At 32.0% G+C, this 22188-nt stretch overlaps 1 protein-coding gene across 3 annotated transcripts in view; it reads right to left on the bottom strand.

Annotated features, from left to right (window-relative positions):
- The window catches only part of LOC106874522 (serine/threonine-protein phosphatase 2B catalytic subunit 3), a 134294-nt gene that overhangs the window by 77769 nt on the left and 34337 nt on the right, over positions 1-22188 (bottom strand). For all 3 annotated transcript variants that reach the window (XM_052972614.1, XM_052972609.1, XM_014922283.2), the window contains exons 2-3: positions 16947-17071; positions 3109-3220 (exon numbers count right to left, since the gene is read on the bottom strand). In XM_052972614.1, the coding sequence (XP_052828574.1) occupies positions 3109-3220; positions 16947-17071 (237 nt within the window). The remainder of the gene's footprint in view (positions 1-3108; positions 3221-16946; positions 17072-22188) is intronic.

The following is a 22188-nucleotide window of genomic DNA, read 5'->3' as shown; positions in this document are numbered from 1 at the left end:
GATTAGGAAAAAAACCCCAAACAAACACACACAAATCAACATTAATAGTGTGAGATAAATGAAATGATTTGAAATGTAAAGAAAATTATTATGTTTTCTTATTTAAATAAAGCAAATTTTCAAATCAAAATAAAATAAAATCATGAAAAAATATATGTGACTTCAAAACAAAACAAACTCAACTAAACTTTTACATTAGTAGGATCTCCTATATATTTCTCATATATTCATTACTCATAATTTTCTGTCTCTTAGTAATAAATTAAAATGGACAGGGCACAATGTGAAAATGAACTTTATTTATGAGCTGATATAAACATCAAATATAGAATAAAGAATACACATTGACTAAAAGCTCTGGTTTCATATACTCACTTTATGATAAATTATTTATAATGTTTTCAGTTTGATAGCATGAAGACTAAATCTCTATTATGATAATGTCTTCTAAAGAATAATTTGGTAGCTCTATTTTAAAATTCTGTATTCTGAACAATAACTAATTACCACAGAAGCTATTCAAAATATCTCTAAAAATCATTATCTTAGCTTTATATTTTTATAGATAGTAGGATTGAATGGCTACCGTACACCAAGAGCTTAGACATATACTTAAGAATAAATGAAAAACAGCAAAATAGAAATGAGTGTATTATCAGTTGAACTTTAGTTAGAAATTCTATAATGCTAAGGTGGGTTTATATGTGCAAAGTAAACAGAAGAATAATTTACACACACACACACACACATATATATATATGCAATAAAAGCAAGGCTTGGTTATGATGGATAAATGTTTGGATAATATTCAAACAAACTTTTAAGATAAACTTTAAAGGTAAAAATAACAATCTACATTTGTATAAGATTAGAAAATCTCCAATGTACATAAAAGTGCAAATCAACTTTCTAAAGTGTAACTCACTCTGGAATGTCAGTTATGCTGACATTTTAAAACATTGTTAGGGATTTTAGCAGAATAAATATTGAGAAATAAATTGTTGAGTTACTCACTTTTTGATCTTCACTCATTTAGTACTAAAGGGCTAAAGTTTTGCTTTGTTTCATAAACGATCCTTATCTATGGTCTTATATCAGCTGTTCTACAATGGCATCTATCTAACCAAGTTTAAAAAAAAAAATTGTTAGCCATTACATCTCAGCTAGAGGATTGATCCATGGGCAGTTTTGCTGAGATACAAATTGGAGCTGATCAGCCTTGGCTTAAAATCATGTGTGCACGTGCGTGTGTTTTTGTGTCACAGTTGGATGTACTAAGTCATATATTAATTCCTCAGATTTTGACCTAGATGATTTCATTCCAGTTAAAAAAAATTTTTTTTATATACAACAGGCTTTTAATGGCAAAGAGCCCATGCCATACTATTCTTTTCAGCCTTTTCTAATGAGTACTGGAATTATTTCAACTCCTTGTATGAAACCAACTAGTAAAGTGGATGAGATGAGAGTATAATATTGTATTTTATTAATAATAATAATATACCTACTCTATTATCCAATATATGACAGCCTGCTTTTTCTGACAACTACACAAACAAATATATTCACTTCGTAGATGTGCTTCTAGTCATATGATGTTATATCAGAAGGGATTGCTGTTCAGCTTCAGGTCAGTTCTGATCAAGCAGGTCTATGATCATAGGTATTTTAGTCATGACCATCTAATCTTTTAGTGTAAGTAGGGCTTCATTATCAAATAAATCATTTCTTTGGTATTTTAATACAAGAAAATGTCATGTAACTACTAGTAATTGAATCAGGCTGAGCAACCATATAGAATCTCTCTTGTTTACTCACATGAGAAAATATTTTGCATATAACAAAGAACTGGTTTGTGCTAAATAATCACCATATTAATGACTTAAAAATTTAGTTTGAAATCTTATCAAAACCAGTTCATATTTTTAATCCACTCAAAGACAAATTATCAATGGCCAAAAACTAGATACAGCCAGTGTGTTGAGTAATCATAATGCCGCCACAAGATATATTCCTTAGTAGTTTAATAATTGAATGAATCAACAAAATGTTAAATCCAATTTTGATATAAAATTAGGTTGTCTTTGATAATCAAAGAAGTTACACCTTAAGATTATATTTTAAAAGTCAATCTTGAAATAATTAACTCAAATTACTTCAAAGAAATGATTGACAGGAACTTGTTAATTTTAGTGGAATACATTATAGATTCTCAGAGAACATCTTCAGTTGCTCGAAGACGAATACTTTGTCTCCTTTTTTTATGGAATAATTAATACAGTTAACCAGCTGATTATTGCTGTTTAACTCCAACTCCACCCTGACTGAATAGACCTATGATCAAAGGCATTCCAGTGATGACCATCCCATCTTGCATTTAGACATAATGTAACTAGGACTACACTATCCAAAGTTTCCTTCCGTTTTATAAATTTAAAGATGGTAGGATGCAAACTGAGAGACAAGACTGCATAGAGTCTTCTCTAGAAAGATTAATACATAAAAGATTGTCATTACAATTTATACAGTTATTCATCATTATTAAACTAATACAACATATTATCAGACATTTGACTCATCATCTAAGAATTTTATAAGAAAATGTAGCAAAATGGGTTATCATACGTGTTCCATCATTGTTTAAAATGGAATAAAAAACCTCCAGAAATGTTGATTTCTTTTGACTAGGATCAAGGTCAATTAATTCTTTTTAGGGAGAAGCAGATAGTTGATTGAACTGATAGTTATTTTATCTATCCTAAGTTGTCTTTTGTAGAATGCTGTATGAAACAAACTAATTGGAATACTGTGAAGCATCTTAACAGTATTAGTTGTAAACTGAGTATTCATCATATAAATTTGCCCAGTTTCTACAGCTGTAGCTGAAACAATATAAGAAGTGCTACACTGTAACTGGTTAACATTTATACCACAGATTTGTAACAACATTCTTAGAGACCTTAAAGTCATAAGATTTTGATTTGAAACAGTACTAAGCATTAAAAGAAGGACCCTCTCTTTGACAACAGTGTTTCTAATAGTCAAGAAATTGTGGAGCTTAATATAGCGGGGGGAAAGGGGAAAGTTAAAAATGTAAAATATACTTACATTCTTGTTTAAATGTGAAATATTCTGTCAGATGTCTACACTCATGGTTTCCACGGAGTAAGAAAAAAGTATTTGGATATAAGATCTTCAGGGCCCATAAATATAAAACACACTGTAAAGAAACATTTTGTAAAAGTACAAGTCAGTAAATGGCTTCATCTTTGAATGCCTTAAAATATTGAAATAACAAAAAAAAAAAGAAAAAAGAAAAAAAAAAAAGAAAACAAAAAAAATTTCCATTATTTTTTACAAACAAGTAAATGTGTTTCTGTTGGTTTCACAGACGAGTGTTCTAGTTATTCATTCAGCTGAATTGCCTACTCATTGAATTAGCATGTAAGTGGCTGAATATTCCACAGGTTTATGTTTCCTTAATGAAATTCTCAAGTAGAATCAGCAGGACAGTGTGACAAGGTGATCCTTTGAATTGCAGCTGCAGTCTGTCTAATGAGCTTTCACACTGCTTCTATCTACCCAATTTTTAAGGGTTATGGTAAAAGATACTTCTGTAAGATAACATATAGTGGTATTGAACAATGTACATCATGATTATAAGTACTTAACTATGTGTCATGCCTGCATCCATATATCATACCATACATAGAATCAATCTCTTGACCATGCTTGTATCATATAATTCATACTATTCCAGAGAATAAGATATCATCATAATCATCATCGTTTAACGTCCGCTTTCTATGCTAGCATGGGTTGGACGATTTGACTGAGGACTGGCGAACCAGATGGCTGCACTCTGGCAGAGTTTATATTTTACATCACCGAGTAAAAGTGTATGCATCCATAAAAATGAGCAGGTTAAACAAAGTAGAAAAGCAAGAAAAATAATCTGAAAAATTATAGTATATATATTGACCGGACTACTTATCAGTCTCAGATTTTGATTTTTCTATCAATACAGTATTTCGAGATAACTAAATTTCAAATTACTAACTCTTCACTCATTTTCAGATGCCATATATTTTTATCACTATTATATATCCTTGGGTTAGAAGTGAACTCTGAAACATATACATTACAAAGTTTCAGTGTTTCTATCAAGTATGCTAGTTTCGTAGGAAAGATATGTTTGTAATATTTAAACTAATTTTTTTTTAAAAAAGGTAGCTATATTTAATTGAAAACTGTTTTTGTTTCATTTTTCTTTTTTATAAGTTGTTCAAAGGAGACTAGTGTATCTGATGTGGTTGCACCACAGACTGCACCTGCAGCAAAAATATGGGTAGAGAAGAAACTGAAGAATGGAGAGGTAGCTTAATTTGAATGGCTGCAACAGAATTCTGCTAAAAGTACCCAATATAAATGACCTAAAATGGAGATTCGATAAACTCTGCACTTCATATGACATTTGAAAACAATGGGTATGATTTGTAGACTAATGCAACATTCATAAACTTACATTAGTGGATTTAAGAAGCTTTGAAATGAAGAACATTGGGGAGGAAGAAGACAGAGAAAGTGGGAAGAGAAAAAGAGAGAGGAACAGAATAAAGAGATTAACAAATGTCAAAGATTGGTTATATCAAGCTGGAAGATGGAAACTCAACATTATTATGTTTTAGTGGATCCAAAATATTCTGATTATTCTTTTTCTGTATATGCTTAGCAAGATATTTGATCTGAAATCATATTTTGGAACAAATATTTTTTGGATTTTGGAAGAGCCATATTAACCATTTTAAAACAGATTTGGTTGGCATCACCCCAGCTAAATTGTAATAATTTTAGTTAAAACTTCACTATAACTCTTAACAGTATTATTCTATATTTTTGAGATGAGGAATTATGTACATTATTTACAATGGATGGATAGGTGTCCTCATCTTGTTTGTCCTAGCATATGTGCAACCTCTTTTAATTTTCGTATTTTCCAGAGGTGTTCTGTTGATTATTTTAACTTCATCTCACAGTTGGAGGTGGTCTCCATTTTACCATACGTGATTGGCTACACCTGATTTTTCAACATCCCCTCGTGTCATATATGTTTTGAAGCAGACCTAGTGCAGATATGAATGTAATATGGGAACCAGTATTAAGCAAAGATAAAATACTAGGTTTATAGCCAAATTTATAGAGCTTACTATTGCTTACATTAGTGAACTACATTAGTTAGTTATACTTAAGGCATGATGTAACTCCAGTGATGAAATATGAAAAGTCAACCTTGGAAGAAGGTATCTATTTACTGAGCCACTTGCAGTTTATGCTTTAACACTGATTTAGTATCTATATTTAAATAACTCAAAACGCTTTCCTTCATTAAAATATATTATTTACATTCGACAATATCAATTTTAGAAAGAAGGAAGCAGTATGGAGACACAACAATGAAGTGATGGATATATCAAAGAACAACAAGCATATGAACAATAAGTTCATATTAACTGCATATAATTTAAATACTCTTATATATATCAGTTTTCATGTAGACAACACAAACAGATAAGAGGAAACAACTCTTTCATCTATGCTAATATGAGACAAACATAATTTAGGATGTCTCAGTATGTATGGATGCTCATGATTTGTGAACATTCCATCTTAACAATATAGTTTCATAAGCAAATCAAATATTTGTAATATTGAAACTTTTCAAAATTAATTTAATTTCAATTCTAGATACATGTAACTAACAGTAAAGTCACAACAGTTGAGTGAATGCCAATTTCTTAGCTAAAGGAGTTTGGGAAATTATATTTCATCACTAATGTTAAATAGTATTGTTGATTAAGATAATTAATGAGCCTTATAAAAATGCAATTATTTCAGATATATTTTTTCAAATCATCATCTGGCCAACTGATACTGGGACTTAGCACATTAGATCCTTGAAACAACAACCTCAAGAAAACCTAGTCTATTGAAGTTCATATTTCTATGACAACTGTTACACGAAAAAAAAAATAGATTCCTAAATAGATTTATTTAATGTTTGTTTTAGTACGGCTCATCTGCAGTTAGCATCATTAAGTCTATTCAAGTTATTGTTATTTTGGTCAATTAAGAAGCTACTGATGAGTACAGTTAGCCCTTTATTTGATATGTAGCTTGCTCTGTGAGAGTTGCTCTTGATCCATTGTTGATGAAAGATCACTAGAAATTCATATATATATATATATATATATATATATATATATATATATACACAGGTGTAGGCATGACCGTGTGGTTGAAAAGTTAACTTCTCAACCATGTGGTTTTGGGTTTGGATCATACTGCATGGCACCTTGGGTGTCTTCTACTCTAGTCCTAGACTGGCTAATGCCCTTGAGTGAATTTGGTCAATAGGGATTGTGTTTAGTCCTACATGTGTGCATGCAGGTATCTGATTCTGCATACTTCCCATAAAAATTCACTGAGCTACATGTGGTGAAGTTTGTTGTTATTTCTTGTCATCAAATAATCCACTAACTTTCAAAGATGTGTGGAATACGAGATCTCTTATTTGAACAACAGGTAAGGGTTAGTGACAGGAAGAGCATCTAGCTGTAAAACAATGCCTGCCTCAATAATATATATTTGTCTAACTCAAGCTGGCAGGGAAAAAAATGAGTGTAAAACCAAATGACTATGTACACACACACACACACAAACATTCATGAACATATGCTACAAATAGCTGTCAAACTTCCCTCTAATTTCACCGTACCATCTGAAAAAAAGGAAGAATACCTTAGATAATGCATTCCTGGAAACTCCCCAAAATGTCAGATCATCAGGTCTTGAAAGCCTTTGATGACTGGTCTGCTTTATCAGAGATGACTTGGGACTAAACAGCAGCATATATATATATGCATACAATATTTTCACACAAACAAACAAACAAACAAACGTTATTTTCATTTAATTTTCTTTCTTTTTTCATGCTGGATTGGGTTGGATAGAGGCTTATGGAAGCACTATGCTTTTATCAGTAACCTTTAGCTGTTTTTCAAGGTATAAGTTAGTCTCAAGGTACCTGGTTTTTAATCCAATGGTCTTTGAAAGTGCAGGACGTATTGTTATTAGGAAATGTAAGCATGATATTGTTTTGTTCAAATAGTGTCATGCAAAGACATACAATATAAGCTTTCATTCAAGCATATTCAAATCTCACATCAGAAATCTGCAATGGCTTCATAACTACCGTCTTGGAGCCCTAGTAATTTGTTACAGCACTTATTAGCGTACCTAATCGTTTAGATCACCTGTGAACAAAACCTCCATACTTTATACATATATATATATACATATGATGGGCTTTCATAAGGTTTTTGCCTACCAATTTCACTCACAAAGCAGTGGTTGGCCCAAGGACGCACTTGTGAAAAACCATTTGGTTACAAAACAAATTCCATTGTCACACAACCATTATATATATATTTATAAGCACAAACACATAAAGAATACACATAGAAATTCTAAAATATGGATTCTTTTAGATATAAAAAGATGAGGAGCCATCTCAATTGTCAGTCAAATATGACAGAAGGAGTAATATCTCAATGAAACATCTCTCAACCAAGTACAAAGTTTAATTCTAAGTCTCCATATAGTTAGAACTGTCCAATTTTATTCTCAATAAAAAAATATTATTGCTGTTAACCTAGATCATAAGATTTACTGGACACAACGTTCACTAATCCACTAAAACTTCCTTGGCTTATTTTATGTACTTAGAAGATGAGAAATACAAGCAGCAAACTCATTGGATATTTTTAGAATGAGGTCATTAAGAACTGTTAGGATGTTTTGATCACCTTCAAGTTGTATTCAATGAACATAGGTTGGCAAATAAGCATGTGACCTATTGCTTCTCAAACTGTAGCCAAAATCTTTTACTTCATAACTTTCAATTTTCTCCAGGTTTAGTCCCACTGCATGGCACCTTGGGCAAATATCCTCTACTCTATCCCTGAGCAGACTAAAACCTTGTGAGTGGAGTGAGTGAGTATGTGTGTGTGTTATTGTTTCCTTGCCTTGACATCACATGACAGTTGTAAATGAATGTCACCATCATGGAAGCAGTGTCTTTCATTTCGAGTCTTCTGTGAAACATGTTGGCCATGGGGAAATAATAGCTTGCTTGGAAACAGGTGAGGGTTGGCAACAAGAATGGCATCTGGCTGTGGAAAATCTGCCTCAACAAATTTTGTCCAACCTATGCAAGTATGAAAAGTGAATGTATGATGATGATTTCAATGCATATGATTAAACCAGAAAAGTTTGAAATATCTTTCTTGGATAGATTACTATGCAAAGACTGATCTAAACAACCCCCCACCCCAAATTAACTTCACATACTTTCTTGATGTATATAGCATTTACTATGTTTAGTTTACAGAAGTACTTTCTTAGTTTAGCAGCTCAGTTCATTACATCACTTGACATTTCTACAGTTGTTTTCTTGATTTGTTGAAGCTGTAGCAGAACTCATACTAGTTTAGACTACTGTGAAATAGCAAAATGCTGGATTCAGTAATTGCTAACCTGTTATTTCTTTGAAGATATGTCACTAAAAGGAGATAAATTTAAAACGAGGTCAACTTATCGATTTAATAAACAGATAGATAAAATGAGCATTGGTCTAAGTAGAGGGGTTAATAGAATTAAGGCAATGACTAGTTAACAATACAGTTCAACTTTGCTAAATTAGCAAAGTTGAACTTCTTATTTTTGAGGGAGGGAGGGAGAGAGAGAGAGAGAGAGAGAGAGAGAGAGAGAGAGAGAGAGAGAGAGAGAGAGAGAGAGAGAGAGAGAGAGAGAGAGAGAGAGAGAGAGAGAGAGAGAGAGAGAGAGAAAGAGAATGACTGGAGAAAAAATTAGATAATTTTTGTAGTTTAGGAGAGACTGAAAGTAAACAGAACAGTACAATTTTGCTATTGGCTTCACCATTTTAAAATCTTTGGAAGTTGCAATATATGATATAATATAGAACACTTTAGTGAATACAAAGTAGATTATAATATTAAACTGTAATTAAAAAATTATCATATTGATATAATAATGTGTGTTAAAAAAGAAAACATTTATTGACAAAAGAAGCTACAATTTCTCCTATGAATTTTAGTTGGTTAGATGCTTGTCATTCATTGAAAGAGTTAAACTATGTATAAATGATGTTCAGGTAAGTCTCTTGAATACCTCAACTGAGATGTAAGAATTTACATTCATATATCAGAAATTAAAGAGACATAACTTAAAACATACATCTATGAACAGATGAATTGCTTCAAGTGAAAAGAAAGTCATATGAAATACACATATATTTATGATATGCATGAAATAATATATACCCACAAGTATAATAGCTGAATAGAGAAAGTATAACATTCTTGGTTCCTAGCCTCATAACCAGCTAAAAGCATTGTATCTTTAGTTAAGAAATTTAATGTTGTATGCACTCATAAAAAAAAAGCAACATATCAATAGGTTGGCAGAACAAAGAATTTCTGAGATTAGGTTAACTTAAAATTTCTCTATCTTGGTTAAGTTTCTTATAGAACAACACAGTTCTATCTACAAAAAAAATGTGGTGATGAAAAGTAATAAATTAGTAGATAATCAGTCATTCAATCATACATGCATACATACAGACACACACACATTAAATTAGGGATTAAAGACAATATGTTACTTTTTAACCCAAACATATACAGTATACAGTAGCCACCTTAAATTAGCTTTTGAAAGATGAGAGACAAATAGAAAGGTAATACTGAAATGGCATTTCCTACTATTTAACCAAGTTCATTACTAAGTAATTAACCAAACTAGAGTAAACAGCTATGATACTATTTTTAAGTAATTATACAACTTCCTCTGTACACTGAAATGATAAATTATTTATTTTACATAACTGTTTGACTGGGAGAAGATACAAAGACTAATATGGAACAATTAGATAGATAATTTAGCAGATATCTGTAACATCTTAAAATGTTACACAATTCTACAGAGCCGAGTTAGAACAACAATAAGTTATAAACACTATGATGATGAATTCTCCCATCAAGGACTATCACATCTCAAAATGCCCTTTGGCATTGACTTAATGAGAGGTAGTGAAGCGGAATACTAGGAAATCACCACTAAACACTGGAAAAAGTATAAGGAGTATATTGAATAGAGACCAGTTCAGAAAAGAGCCAAGTTCTGACCAACAGCCACAACCAGGACTTAGCAACCAACATTATGCAAAATGGACAAAGACTTGAAGAAGCAGACAATCTTAATATTTCAGGTCAATTTGAAACAAAGATGGCAGCTCAATAAAAGAGATAGAAGTAAGACTCAGCCTGGTCTTATCTGCCTTGATAAAACTGAGCATCATATGGAAAAGCAGTTCCATAAGTTTTCCTACAAACCTCAACTTGTAAGCTTACAAACGTGAAAAATTGAGGCGTATAAATATAAGTTCTTTAAGAAGCTGCAATGCATCCAGTTCACAGATCACAAAACAAAGCTTTTTCATCCTGCAAGTCACCAAGTATGCAAGTAAGCTTTGTTTCCATGAAATACTGAGAGTTTGTCTGATTAAAGATTTTGGCTACTAAGCTCCAGGTACGAATTTGTTTTTAAGGACTACAGTATAGCGAAGAAGATCAGATGTATTTCCTGAGCTGTATCATCCTCTTTTTCACTGCAACAATGGTTGACATATTTCTCACAAATTTGAATGTATGAGAATTGTTTTTACAACTGGATAGTGATCATACTGCTATTCACTTAACTGAGAAGCTAGAGTTGAATGTGTTGTCTAGAGACAAATTGAAGTAAGAAAAGATATATGTATTGTTAATGGCCATAATTGAATAACTGTAACAAGGTCATGTGGTCAATAAACTATCACTTTAATTTAGTGGTTCTGAAAAGGTGTGTTGCATGCCATGAATTTTTAAAACTATAATTCAAGGCTTTAGAAAATCCATACTAAAGCCTGAATATCTCAAGAAATGTATAATCATAATTTTGTTCAACACAAATATGATTACTGAAACAGTAATCAAAAGTTTATATTCTTCAATTTTTAACTTTATTACCAGTAAGTATGTTATCATTTGATTAGTTCCAGTTAAATCTTTATATCTTTAAATCGTTTCAGCTTCAAAGCTGTGATCATGCTGGAGCACCGCTAAAAGCAAATAATTAAAATCAAATAAATATTCAATGAAAGCCTTTTAGTATACTATACATTCAGTAAGTTTATTAAAAAAAATTCAGATCACTACACTAACAAATGAGATTAAAGCTATCACAAAACTGAGAACTACGAAGTGCTGAGGAGGCAAAAACAACATATATTATCTTTGAAGGTGTGCCAAATTAAATCCAGTGTTACTGTTGAATTTTTATATTGTAGTCAAATAACAGCTGCAGGTTGTTACAGGTTGTTAATTTATGTTAATTCACACACACAATATCTTTTTTTTTTTAAATGTAATTTTGAGTAGAAATTTTAAAATGACAATATGAAATTTGTTGAGCCTAGCTTTAAATTTCAAGAAGCTTTATTCTAGGAAGGAACATTTGATTTTTATACAAAGGAGAAACATTATTTTTAGCTCATGAATGTTATCTTTTTATCAAATGAGCAATGAGTGAATGAGGGTATGAGTGACTTTAAAATGCACTATATGCTCTTCCGCTAGGTATGGCACTTCTTATCAAACCTACTTGATGAAAGAAATTAGAAAACTAACACTATGGCTCAAATGAGTGTGTCAATAGTCTGATACCTTAGTTTCTATTGCTTTTCTCACATCATGGCATGATTTTAATCACTCTACTGAAGAAGATATCCATTTGCCTCTTTATATTAATCAATTAGTATATTAATTAGACATGCTTTCCCATAGCTTTCATTATCTAATTTCTTTCCTTCACATACTCATACCTATAATGACATGGCCATGTAATGACATTTTATTGTGTTGTTGTGGTTTCCCCAATAAAAGTTCAATGTTACAACTCAAGTTTATGTGGTAGAATGGCTTCAACATGAATTGGCTCAGATTTGAAAGCTCCAGGGAGAATGTGGCCATTGATAACTGCTTGAAGAGAATTTTATTATCATTAATGTTATCATGTCATCAAAGACTGTCTTTGGGTTCACCTGTGCTACATTCTTGGCAACAGCATCAGGAAACCTCTACATGGTTGCTCAACCAGTGAGAAACAGCAGCCAAATTTTCATGAGATCATAACAATCTTGTCTTACAAAAAAAGGAACTTTAGCTAATCTAGTCCCATATGCCTTATCCCCTTCACCAAGAAAGACATGATACCTAAATCTGGAATGCTCTTGATTTAATCAGGAATGACCTAGGGTTAAACAACAATGATAAAATAAATTTAACCCTTCTTTGACTTCACTTAATTGCAGTCAGAACTCAGAGTAAAGGCAAAAAAGACTACTAATGAAAATGAGATATAACGATATAATGCATTCCTCTAGGCATAATGAATGTTCAAATAACATGAAATGGCAGTTATTATAGAACAAGATTATGCTACAAGTCACAATGTCTAACAACTAATCAAGACAGGTTTACAAACAATTATCAAGTTTCTTATATACCAATTTAATAGTTTTAAAGGTTACATAAACGTATATCTTAATTAAAATATTTATTGTAAAAATTTTAAAACACTTTTTAAGTGAGAATACACACACAAACACATGCACACATAAGTTTTGCTTTTAATGTTTACATATATACATATATATATATACATATACATATATATATATATATATATATATATATATATGTTTTTCAAACCAGTATGACAGAAAGGTAACCAAATATAAATACAGTAGGTTTTCATGTAATGTTTTGTTAAGACATCATCATCATAATGTTGATGAGAAATAAAATAAAACTAAACACTAAAACAAAAAATTGTAAATTGTATGATAATCCTATAAATACACCACAATAAACAATGTAGCATGAAAGCATTCAGCAAGTGCTACAGGCAAGCTTATGATTAGAGGTGACCTGGATTCTGGATTCTCCACTTTTGTAGACCATGGCTTAATAAGCAATTATGTAATAGAACGATCTTTGGATCATTTTAAAAGTATATAAACAATTACAAGCATATAAACAATGATGAATAATGATAACAATCATCTAACTTCTTTTATTTCACAGTTGACACTTAGATACACCATGTCTACTATCTATTTTGTGGAGATGTATATCTCCTTTAAGGTATGACAATACTTAAATCATAAAATAAGTATGAATAATAAAAGTGGTTTTGCTTTATGCCATAGCACTTAAAGTCACACTTCTCAATAAATAATCAAACATTAAGAGAGGACCTGCTATAATGATTAGAAGCATCATGACAAGTGATTTAATGACTCAGTCTAAAGTGGAAATGGCTGCTTGTTTTTTATAGCTACGTTAACTGAGGTAAATAATGTGCCTTACTTGATAGTGCACAACAATAGCCAACACAGAACTTAGATATTCAGGTTTAGATATTCAGGTTAGATATATCTATCCAATTTCCAATAATGCAGTGATTTTCAACACTTAAAAAAAGTCAGTAAAATCATTAAACGACTTTAGAGATAACAGATAATTATGGTAATAGCAAAATACCTTTAAAAATTTAAACCATATAATTGTCTGAGGAATATCTTGCAGTACTATAATTTGTGATTCAAGTGTTTTGCAACAACCTGATTGAAAAACTACTGAAATTAAACGTTAAGATAATAAAATTAAGAGTTCAGTATGCTATCCATCAGTCAGAACTTTGGCACCTTATCTACAAAGTCAAAAGAAAGCACTTCAAAATATGATTTGGGAATAAAATAGATAAAAATTGGTAATGATGTATCATCTATCATATATCTCAAGGTGAAAGAACTTAAAACTTGAAAATGTCAACAAAATCAGGTGTGATTAATAATAAAATACATTCAAGTATCAACTGTGGTTGATAAAGTTTTAGATAAACTAGCTGCCAGCTCTTTCATAACAAATTTACAAGAAACAAGTACTTATACAAGACTAGTACTACTTATCTTACTGATTGGTGGCATCTGAAATCAGAATACAAGTATTGTATCCTATCTGATACTCTACTAGCTTAATATTTTTCTCATATATACACAAACAGTGGATGTAATAGTGAAGTAAAACTGGGTATATTTAATTTTTTTTTTCTTAGTCAGCAAAAGAGGGACAGTGATCATCACTACTGCATGCTTTCCTAGATAGGTGAGGCTGATACGACGAATTTTAGCAAATCAATATCTGCTGAAAAAAAAAAAGTGTGAGCAAAGAATGAGCTAGACTAACTGCACCAAATACATGCAACAGAATTTCTTGCATCACTAAAGCCACCAGGAAAAGTATAGATGTCACACATACCAAATTTCTCTTGCCTATAAATTTGAGGTTTCATGCCAAAACACCTACACAAAATGTTTTTTAACAGTGGTAGTAATTAAAAGACTATCTATCTATCAGCACACACACACTCATTCGTACCCATATGTAATATATGGAATAGTAGGGCTTGATAGTAGGGTGTCTCTGACACTTTTACCAAAATAAGAATCCTTCATAGTACCTTAAATATATAGCTAGTATTCCTTTACTTAAAAACTATTACTCTAACTTTCAACAGCTTTTATATATCAGATTACACACCTACTGGCTGCTTCCCATAAGGACAATAAAAGAACTGGATTACTGTTTGTTTATTGCTTCAGAAATGTGTGTGTGTGTGTGTGTGTGTGTGTGTGTGTGTGTGCATGTACATGTAAGTAGCAGAACCCTTCATCTGCGTGGTTAGAGAGGAGTTGTATGCAAACAGAATGCTTATTTAAATATACATATATCTGTGTATGTGTGTGTGTGTATGAGAGAGAAAGAGAGAGAGAGAGAGAGAGAGAGACACACACACACATTCAGATCATGAACATGCCTAGATTGAAGTGCGTGTATGCATGTGTGTATGTTTTAGTATGTATAACTGCTTGTATTCATACTTAAGGGCATGCATGCATAAAAATGAATGTGACTAGGTGTATACATGTGAATAGTTTCCATGTTAGTATGAATTCGTGTATGAGTTCTTGATATAAATGCACAGAAATGATAGTATGTGGGCATACTAGAATGTGTTTGTGTCCATATATGTATGTTAGTATGTATGCATATATGTATGGTTCTATGCATACACTGAAGTATAAATGTATATGAATACAAATCCATGTACAAACAATAAGTATATGTTTGCCTAAAGCTGACATTAAATGGTATAGTGCTAACTGCAACAATACAAATGTATAGAAATTAATAATTCATGCGTATTGTGGGGCCTCCTGTAATTTTCATCACTTTACTCTATAACATGTTTTCATCAAAACAAGAGAGAACTGGACTTCAGCTTTACTGTAGCCAAATCTCATCTATTGATTCCATTTTCTGTTTTTAATATAGGTGTTTAGTTCCAAAATTTGTTCAGTGTTTAATATATCTAACTATGACGATGATGATAATAATGATGACAATAATCATTTCTGATTTAGGCACTAGGCCAACAAATTTGAAAGGAATAGGGTTAGCTGATACCACTGACCTAATATCTGACAAGTATTTATTTACCCCAGAGGGATGAAAGGCAAAGTTGACCCCAGTGAGATTTGACCTCAGAATGCAAAGAGGTGAAAGACAGGAAGTCTAATATATTTACATTTAGCTCTTTCACCCATTATATTCCTGTTAAGTCGCTATGTACTACCTTTCTCTTTGATAATCTTTAATATAACACTCAACCTCCCTTCTATTCACTGTAATATATAGTCTGTAGAATAAAGGATGGCATTGGACCTATCCTTATTCAATTCCCTCTCTCCAGCCATCTTTATGACTACTCTCCCATCATGACACCTGTGTAATAAGGGATTGCATCAGATCTATCCATACACCCTACATCACCCTTATGTACTGCTAACCATCACTCTCTTTTGCCATTGCTCATCGCTATTATTATCCAACAATCGTCTCTGTCTCTCTCTCTCTCTCTCTCTTAGCAAGAATCATATAGCTGTCATCACCATCTCTCTCTTTTATTACTTCCTCCTTTACCACCTTGCTCCAAACACTGCTTCTCATATTATACTCTTTCCTCTTTCATTGTCTTACTCTAGTTCCTTTTCTCTCAGCACACTCTTAGTTAATTGCCATGAACAAACAGAGATAACATAGAGTAGTGAGGATATTTTAGTCTTGCACAGTACAAAGTAACCTCAGTAGTACTGGTGCAAATTGTTGGCAAATAAATTGCAACAATGTACAGTTGAGAGGTGTCTTTAATATTGCAAGGACAAGACAACCTCTCTAGTGATGTTGTTATAACATTCATCCAATGCCCTCTGTAGAGTGACTGGTGTTAAGAAGAGCATCCAGTTGTAGAGACCATGCCAAAATGGAACTTATGAGCAAGGCATAGTCTTCAACCTATCTAGAAGTGCAGTAACTTCAAATAAGAACCGATTAGAGTCATGACAACCTGTCTAATCCAAGTGAGCAAGAAAATTGGTTGTAAAATGATGATGGTAAACATTTCATATGAAAAAAATCATTTTTTAAATGCAGACATACTTCACAAAATACTATAAATTTTCTTATTTTATAAAATAGATATTAAAAAAAAACTGCTGCAAAATAAATAGTTGAACAACTGGCATTAAGTAAAACAAGTTGGCATTCTGTTGAGAATACATTTACTAAAATTATGTAAGTAAAACAAAAAGTTGTATGTTATTGATTAATTTGATTACACAATAAAAATAAGGTGAGACATACCTCTATGCTAAAATATCCTCTGTCAACATAGTCTCCTAAAAAGAGGTAACGCGTTGTAGCTGGTGGTCCTCCAACTTCAAATAACTTCATTAAGTCATAAAACTGTCCATGAATATCACCGCAGACTAAAAAATAAAATTTAAAAAAGCATGAAATAAAAAGTAAAAGAGAGAAATGAATCTTAAACATTTTAATGCTTAATTAAATAGGAAAATACTTTAAAAAAAACCCAAAACCAAAAGGATTTTCAATTTATGAAAATGTAAAATGAGGCTGATTTTTATTAATGAAATACTTAAAAAGAATAGTTACTGTTAACATCTTTTTAAAATTCTTTTCACAATTTTATCCAGTGATACTGGATTCTCATAAGCACTTTTTTGAAGTGGCACTTAACTCATTCAAAACCATATTTCTAAAGAAATATACAGTTTGTGTGTTCAATTAATTTTGAAATAACCAAAAACACTACCAAACACTACCAAATTCACCAGCCAATAAGACATTCTTACAAAACTCTTCAACTTCCCTGGTTTTATGGACATCATGGATGCTCATTCAGTATGCTCATTCTCATAGCTATTACAATAATTTATACTTCTAAAGGCGACAAGCTGGCAGAAACGTTAAGCACACTGGGCAAAATGCTTAGCAATATTTCGTCTGTCTTCATGTTCTGAGTTCAAATTCCGCCAAGGTTGGGGTGGGGGTCAATAAATTAAGTACCAGTTGCATACTGGGGTCGATCTAATCGATAGGTACGCTCCCCCAAAATTTTGGGCTTTGTACCTAGAGTAGAAAAGAATAATTTATACTTCTAGCATGATGGAAATGAATGTAATTACTGGGATGCTGCTCACACACAGAGCCACATTTTGAACTGTATCTCAAAAATGCTAATTTGGAAGATTAGCAAAGATCTATTAACTCATGCTATAACCACTCACCTAAAAATATCGTTATTATTTCTGCTGCATCTTCTAATGCTATGGCAATAGCCTGTTCTTTTCCTCTGTACTAGAATATTACTACAATATGCATACCTCCATCGCACAGGATCACTTAATAAATCTCAGCTTATCACTCCTACTGAGTTCCACTAACACCCCAGGATCTTGCACTCAGTATTATGTCTAAACATTCTTTACCAGTGCTTATATCCTTCAAGGATTTGTCTTCCTGTTAATTTTTTTCTGCAGATATTGACCTACAGAGGTTCAAACTAAACATCAACTGAAATGATTCCCTCCTCTTCTGAGAGTGAGAGTGAGAGAGAGAGAGAGAGAGAGAGAGAGAGAGAGAGAGAGAGAGAGAGAGATTCCTTTCACTCAAACATACTGCATATTATTCATCTTAATAGTTTGTACTTGATATTCCATTTTCACTAGATCTTTTCAAATCTGAAAACCTGCAAACATACAGGGTCAAAAGGCAAATCTTATTACTGCATAAGTTCATCTCCCACCTCTGCATCAACAAACTTCTTCATCACTTATCATTACACATGCTGCGACTCAACATTGCCTGTGAATTCTCTAACAAATTTCCTATTCTAAAACTTGTCAAGAATTAACATCAATTATGCTACAACTTCTTATATGGCACAATTTACAGAAAACAGTAACTTGGTTGAGTTATTACAATGTCAGATAGAATGCCCTGCAGTATTTATTGTAGCTCTCTGAGTATGAATTCCATCACAGTAATCTTTGCATTTTGAGGTCAATGAATAGAGCCAATCAAGTACTGGGATTGATAACGCGCTCTTTCTCTCTCTCTTCTCCTGCAGAATTAACTATTGCTTATAAAATAGTGTCTAGTAATAAAAAGAACTGAAAGAAGCAATGAGGAGAGAAGGGGAGGGAACCACCTTTGTATTCTCCTGAGAAAATTCTCTGACAAGCACATAATATTTGTCATCAGGTGTCATTGTTGACCTGATAATTCAAGGGAGAAGCACATTTTAGATACTAATGTATACTAATGTTTTTGTGTGCTTTGAAAAGAGGTTAAATTTCTTTTATTGAAAAACTTTCAGTCCATGGCCAAAAGCAAGCTGCACCTTCTATTGCTATTATAATTTATTCTGATCTTCAGATTTTGCCACCCATTGCATACATATTTCCAGTTATCCCAAGCTTTTCTGCTTAAACTTCACACAAAAGACAAAGCTATTAATTTTAAAGAACTGTTATCTTGCCTGTGTTTTGTTTACAATAAAATAGTATTCACATTCTTCAAGCACCAGTTTCACACATTTTCCAACCCTTCTGGCTGAAAAGGGATCTCTGAGATATAAAGAGAATGCCCCTTCTTTTCAGATAGAATTGCAAAAGTGATTAAATTTCCTTTTACATACAACACAATGATATTGGAAATCTTCTACTTCTGCAGCCACAATAGAGAAAAACATCTTGCTTGAAAAAATATCACAAGGGATTGTGAAGAATGACAAAATATAAAAGAAGCCAACTGAGAATTATACTTATAACTCAACTGCATAATCCATTAACATACTCATTTATTGTAGAAGCAGCACAAAAACTTTACAATATGATAGTATCAATGATGCCACATATCAATAGGGAACGTTGACAAATAACTTAAAAATAAAGGATTATTATCTGGTGTATGGCATATACTTTTATATGAATTGACAAGATCTTTCACATATGGAGTGAATGGTAGAAAAAAGATTTGTTGAATGCAATCAGCATTCATATATGAATCAAATTTCAGTATTTGAGGTGGGTGATTGAATTAGAAAATTCATTACTGTGTAAGGGCTATGAAACCAAATAAAAATTGCCATGTGATTGAAGTGCTGAATAATCTGATGGAGACAGATATATAAAGATTAAAATTCACATTGCTGTCTTAAGTAAGGAACATTAATCTACTTTCTTCAAATAATCTAGCTAAATGTGAGTAACCTTCTGGTTTAAAGGTCATGGTTTGGCATTAAGAAGAGCCTGTAAAACAATTTCAACTTAGGTTGCATGGATACATGAAACAAAGGTGAGAGAGGGGGAGGGGGAAGAATGATGATTAGTTTAAGTAACTCAGTTATTTTTATAAATATTGAAAATCACTTCAAATTTGAATAAGTTAAATATCATTTACACCATTATCATCATTTAAATTCCATGATCTGACAGGTCCAACAATTGCATGGTGTTTCAGTGTCTGCTTTGGTATGGTTTCTACAGCTGGATGCTCTTTTTAATGCCAAGCCTAAGGAACTAAGTAGTTGTATCATGATTGCTGTTTAAAAAAAAAAATTAAATGGCTGTACTTCTGAGATGAGTAAGATGCATTGATTAGACTATTAACTGCATGTCTGTCTATACTATGTTTTAATCAATTATCTTCTGGGGCCATGCCCTGACTGTATGGTTCTTAATTTCCCTTTTCTGATTTCAAGACATTGGAGTGTAGCAAACCTTCTACAACATCTTTTAAGGTATAGTTAATTCTAACAATGCCAAGATTTACATTATTGACTTCGGAAGAACGAGAAAAAAAGTGGAAGCAAGTGGAACCTGAACTCAAAATTTAAAGGAATAATAATAAAGAAACCACAAAATATTTGGTCCAATATTCTAGCATTTTTATTTGTACCAGCCATAAGACTACAAATTATGACTGGATTACTGTCATGTCTAACATTTTTACTAATCTTCAACCAACTCCATATCTCCCATATCTTGAATTGGCAGCTTTTTCATGAGCTGATTCATTTATGTATGTCAATGGTGTCATATTTGGCACCTATCCAAAAAAGTACTCCAGGGAGAAAAATATTTCTCTATTTTCTTTACACTTTTTCTGTAATCACCATTGCTTACATGCTGAAAATACATCTCTTTATTCTTCCATGTTTTATATTATTATTCTTAATCCACTGAACACTCACACTAACTCTACTTTGTTGATTGCAAAAATTTTCCAGTTGAGATCTAAGGATGTAATAAATTTTAAGAGGAAAAGTAACAAAATTTATAAAAGAACAACAATAACTATTTTCTCATTTTTTCTTGTTAATTTTTCTCTTCATTGTATCCAAAATGAAAATCAGTATCCTAAATTTTAGAATTCTACTTGTGCTATATTAGTAAATTTTCCTAGAAACTACATAACAGTTAAAGGAAGCGCAAATTCTTTAAGCCATTGATACTCAAAAAAACTCAAACGTGCTGCATTCTTCATAGCAGCTATTTTAATCAAAATTTCTGAGAGAAAATTAATGGTAATTATAACTCAACTCACAAAAAAAAGGGGGAGATAAATTCTGGAAATCAAAAATGAATCCTTTAAAACATAGTTTAACTACTAAGGGGAAAGTGTTATCTTTGCAAGCATGAGACAACAATCTATATATTTTGGCCTACTAAATCTCATTAACATCTCATTAACTCTTGAAGGTGCTCCACAAAATCCATGAGGAAAACATGGACCACTAAATATAAATTTCCTTTTAACTACTTATGTAACTCAACAGGATATATAACTCGCCATAGCCCACCAAAACTTTGGTGTGGACTGCTGGTGATCCATCTGGATTACATTGTGCATCACAAGTCTACTCTGCCTAAGGTACCATGCAGTGGGGCTGAACTCAAAGCTTGCTGCACTGTACCTTAAGCAAGCAATTACTACTATAGCTTCAGGTTGGTCAATGGTGTGCAAACAAAATTTGGGAGCTACAAACTGTACAAGACCCATCAAATGTGTAAGTGTTAGTGTGCATGAATGAGTGTGTGAATATGTTTTGTATCTGTCTTCACACTGTTTAGCTAGTGTTGATGAGACTGTTTAGCTGGTAGTCTATCAGCTCAGCAGGTTGCATGAAGTCATGGAGCACAGTACCTTATTTGAATGCAAGTGGCATCAAGAAGGGAATCTCACTATAGAATGCTCCCTTAAGTTTTGTCAAACTTATGTTATCATGAATGTGAAAACAATGAAAGAATTACAAATTTTTAGCTAGTATTTGAAATATGAACTAAAGGAAATAACCAAAATGGACCCAAACCATAAATTTGGTCAATACAAGTGTGAGTTGTTTCCCTTAGTACTTTTTGTTTTTAATGTGCAGTTCCTATTTAACTGTGTATTTTCTCTATCTCAACATTACACATAAACCATGTACATAAATTTTTCTTTTCATTTCTCATACACAATGTGTGTGTGTGTGTGTGTATATATATATATATATATATATATATATATATATATATAT

The sequence above is a fragment of the Octopus bimaculoides genome, chromosome 1 (genome assembly GCF_001194135.2).
Source record: "Octopus bimaculoides isolate UCB-OBI-ISO-001 chromosome 1, ASM119413v2, whole genome shotgun sequence".
Taxonomy (NCBI): Eukaryota; Metazoa; Mollusca; class Cephalopoda; order Octopoda; family Octopodidae; genus Octopus; species Octopus bimaculoides.
The sequence above is the reverse complement of the archived record's forward strand: the minus strand, read 5'-3'. Positions and strand labels throughout refer to the sequence as shown.